The sequence below is a fragment of the Cyprinodon variegatus genome, unplaced genomic scaffold (assembly GCF_000732505.1).
Source record: "Cyprinodon variegatus isolate N-32 unplaced genomic scaffold, C_variegatus-1.0 Scaffold140, whole genome shotgun sequence".
NCBI lineage: Eukaryota > Metazoa > Chordata > Actinopteri > Cyprinodontiformes > Cyprinodontidae > Cyprinodon > Cyprinodon variegatus.
In genome coordinates this window covers 715,183-719,594 of record NW_015150593.1, presented here as the reverse complement: position 1 = coordinate 719,594, position 4,412 = coordinate 715,183, and the positions used below count along the sequence as shown (strand labels likewise).

General features: G+C 34.9%; 1 protein-coding gene across 1 annotated transcript in view; it reads left to right on the top strand.

Moving 5' to 3' along the window:
* prkar2b (protein kinase, cAMP-dependent, regulatory subunit type II beta) overlaps nt 1-2,067 on the top strand; it is a 22,438-nt gene extending 20,371 nt beyond the window's left edge. Inside the window, exon 11 of the mRNA XM_015376733.1 lies at nt 1,153-2,067. Within this exon, the coding sequence (XP_015232219.1) occupies nt 1,153-1,286 (134 nt within the window). The 3' untranslated portion in view covers nt 1,287-2,067. The remainder of the gene's footprint in view (nt 1-1,152) is intronic.
* The last annotated feature ends 2,345 nt before the right edge of the window (nt 2,068-4,412 follow it).

Here is a 4,412-nt window from a genome sequence, read left to right as displayed (position 1 = left end):
CAGTATCGATATCGGTTATCGGCTACATGAGTTTTAAAATATCGGCATATCGGATATCGGCCAAAATCCCAATATCGTGCATCCCTACATTTTTATCTAATTATCTTATTTTAAGAGTAAAAATACTCATTCCATTGGCAAACTACCTCATTTACTTACTCAAATTATGGTAAATACACTTAATTTAAGAAAATTCTACTTATTTCTAGATCGTTTTTCCAGTGTAGGTGTACATACATATATACACTGCAAAAACAATCTAGAAATAAGTGAAAATGTCTTAAATTAACTGTATTAACTCTTAATTTGAGCAGGTAAATAAGGCTGTTTGCCAATGGAATGAGTATTTTTACTCTTGGAATAAGATAATTAGATAACATGCACTTAAAATAAGACAATGCTATTGTATTGTTTGGTCTTATTTTAAGTGTAAATTGTTTCATTTCATTGGCAAAGTGTCTCACTTACCTCCTCAATTCAAGAAAAAAATGCACTTATTTTTAGAAAAAAATGACTTATGTAGATATAAAATTTTTGCAGTGTAATTTTTGCAAAAACACAATCTACACTGCAAAAAACAATCTAAAAATGAGTAAAAATGTCTTAAATTAAGTGTATTTACCCTTAATTTGAGTAGATAAGTAAGATGATTTGCCAATGGAATGAGTATTTTTACTCTTTAAATAAGATAATTAGATAATATGCACTTGAAATAAGACAATGCTATTGTATTTTCTTATTTTAAATGTAAATTGTCTTGTTCCATTGGCAAAGTGTCTCTTTTATCTCCTCAATTCAAGAACAAATGCACTAATTTTAAGAAGAAATTACTTATCTAGATTTTGTTTTTTTCCAGTGTATTGTAAGGTTTTTAAGTTTTATCCCACAAAATTCTGAAAGCATACATATGTTTCCCTTTCTATAAATAAACATCATCAGGTCTGTATTAACTGGTAACAGTTTCAGCTTGCAGAACATATGCTATGGTAATCTGCAAGGTTCAGCATTCTCAAATGCTTGATTAGTGTATAAAATTAGCCTTGATCCCAATGAAAAAACCTTTTTTATTTCAATTGAATTGATGTAGATGTCCTTTACTTATCCCCATGAAGTTCATTGCTTCTCTCTTCTTTTTTTTTTTGTATTTTTAAGTCTTGGATGTCAAAGCCTTTGAGAGACTACTCGGCCCGTGCATGGACATCATGAAGAGAAACATCGCTAACTACGAGGAGCAGCTGGTGGCCTTGTTTGGAAGTAGCACTGAGATTGAGCAGCAGAGTGCATAAAGCAACTCCAACAAACCATAATGGAGACAACGGGAACAAACAGGCCCACTGAGGATGTTTTTCCGCAATGCTACTCAAAACACAAGAAGAAATGTGAATACCCACTATACAACATTTGAGTGTCTTACAATTAAGACTAAGATATGGCCCGTTTTAGTAGAGTGTACAACAGAAAGTTGCAGATTCAGCACGCCAAAGCAGAGTTGCTCAAAAGCTTGTTTTATTGCATTAACCATGACTTTCACTGTAAAGAATATGTGTGCATTTTAATTGTCGAGTGTCAAGTGCTTCACTTTTTTTGTAAACTGAAACACTTTGTTAAGCCTCACCCCATATTTTTCTTTGAAAAACGGTATTCTGATAAGACAGTGTATTATTGCTTGTAAATTTCTAAACCTTAGCAGTCTTAAATAGGATGCCACAGTTGATTTATGTTTGGATAGTCATTTTCGATTTGCCACATTTACCTTTCTCAGTAGGAGAAATTCATATGATCCACACATGGCGTGAAAAAATATTTACTTCCTCACAGATTTGGAAAATTTTGCAGCCTAAATGTTGTTAAAATTAAAGCAAACTTTAAAATCATGCAAGGATAATCTTAATAAATACAAAATGCAGTTTTTAAATTATGATTTTTTTCTTTACTTAGAGAGGGAGATCTATCCAAACCAACCCTGTATAAAAAAGTAATAAAGTGATTGAACCGTTGTTAGTTATTCATTTTATATGATCGATCATGTGTTTTTTTTAAAGCTGAGTTTATTTATATTTACTGAACCAATTACCGGTATTACCAAACTTTAATAAAAATTATGTCTGATAATATAAAGTTGGCCAAAATCCATGCCCCATGCCCTGATCAATAGAAATTAAATAACATGATAAAGTTACTGACATATATTAATGGAAACTTAAAGACATATCAAAGGCTTTGGGATTTCAGTGAATCCGTATATATCCGTATCTCTATCCAAATGGACAAAAACAAGAACATTTACAGAAGCTGTAAGTAGAACAAAATTACTTTAAAAATACAGTACATCAGCATTTTCTTCAGAAACTCAAAACAGAACCTAGCACAACATCCAAAGATCTACAGCTATATATGTTAAGATCAATATTTATCACTATGGAGAGAGACCAGACAAAAATGTCCTCCTTTAAATGGTTCCACGGCCAAAGCCGCCGCCAACCACAAAGACTGCTGAGCCCCATCTTATATTTGCCAAACCAATCCTCATCAGCCCAATGACTTATGGCAAAATATTCTGTCAACTGATTAGAAAACAAACAATGATTTAAAGGGGGGGTGGATTACCTGTGTGACATAAAACTGAATGTTTTTGAAAGAGCATTAAACAAAGACTTAAACACAGTGTTGGACGTATGGTGGTGGGGGCTGCTTTGACCTAACCTGACTCCGCTCCGCATATCCATCTGGAAACTTTCCGTTGAAGTAATTTTGGGAAGGGGCGAAAATACTGGTTAGCGGATTGGCCTATGTTGGTGATAGACGGGCCAAATAAACCAATCAGATCAACGAAGCATATGACGTACCAACAGAGCGACGACGAAAACACAACCACAAGCCAGGCTACTCTTGCCGAAACCAGTCAGGAGAAGAGCAAAAACATCTTTTCCTCTGAGAAAAGCCTCCAGAGCAGTGTTTTGCTCTTTATTCAGTGAAGAAATACTCTGTAATTCCGATAAAACTTGCTCGATAGCCACGCTAACGCTAGTTTCATCGGCTGAAGCCGCCATGTTCTTTAGACTGAACTGTTGCGCTTCTCGTTGCGTCACACCTCAACCCGCCTCAAAGCCAACGCTGATTGGACGTTCGTTTGGTGAACGGCTCCAAATTTTCTTTAACGGAGAGTCTCCAGACTGATCTGCGAGTGAAATCTTGAAAGCTCGCGAGATCAGGATGGTCTCACGAGGCTAGCTTTGACCCTCCTAAAGGAGCTAGAACATTAGTTCAAGTACCCTAAAGCCTCTTTTGGTATTAACAAGGACAATCATAGCGGATTATGAAATCCCCCTCTGGAAAGCTGAAAGATAGTGAAGTAACCTAATCTAAATCTGGACTTCATATCTTTAAATGGGCCATTTATGCTCAAAACCCTCCAATATTTGGGTTGCGAGTGAAATGCTTTTTAGTATAAGTCCATCTTAGTTTTGATAGGTTTATGTCTTTGTTCATTAAATTTGGAAAACTGCTATATCTATATAAACTTTAGCATATAAACAGCTGCTTTTCGCAGGGTATATTAGGCTGCTCAAAATATTTCCATAATCTGAATTGCATTTGATTAAAAGGAACAGCAGAAAAAAACTTGAAGGGGGTGAATATCTTTTCACGGTGCTATACTTAAAAAAATACCATACTTTGTTATCATCAGAGCTGATTTTACATTTATACACAGAAACATCTCTGTTTGTCAGCAGATTAAAAGCTTTTAATCTGATAAACGGTATTCTATTGTTAATAGGTATTAGTGGCTTTTTGCCTAAATGCTCTGCTTTTACAACAAAGCAAATGCCAGAGGAAGGGATAGCTGATAGTTTTGTAAGAAGATACAACACATTGCTGTACTATTTTGAAAGTGAGTGTTATTAAACGGTATAAGCCCACTTTTGATTGAAAACGTTTTTCCAATGGACTGTAGTCATTGTAGGCAGTGTCTTCAGACAGTTTTTTCTTTTTTGCAGTGTCTTAATGTAAGATTTAGCTCATACTTTTTGTGTAGGTGAAGTATACATTATTGCTGTCTACCTCTGCCAATGACTTTTACAGGATTTGAAAAATGGGTCGTCTTCTTCCCCCAACCAAACTCTTCTGTTTTTGTCTGTTTTCTGTCTGCAACTGAGTTTATATTTAAAGAATTTTGATTCCCCCTCCTTCCACTCTTTAGTAGCACTTTTATTTTTTAAAAGCAAAATCACAACGTTAGCCAGAAAAACAAATGTGTGTTTGACTTTTCATGTCATTAAAGAACATTTTATATTTGTGTGTGACACAAGATTATTTTTTTGTCTCTCATGGGGCATTTCACCCCTGGGTCTTCGTCAGAGATGGCAAAAGTACTCACTTTCTGTACTTGAGTAAAAGTACAGATAGTTGTG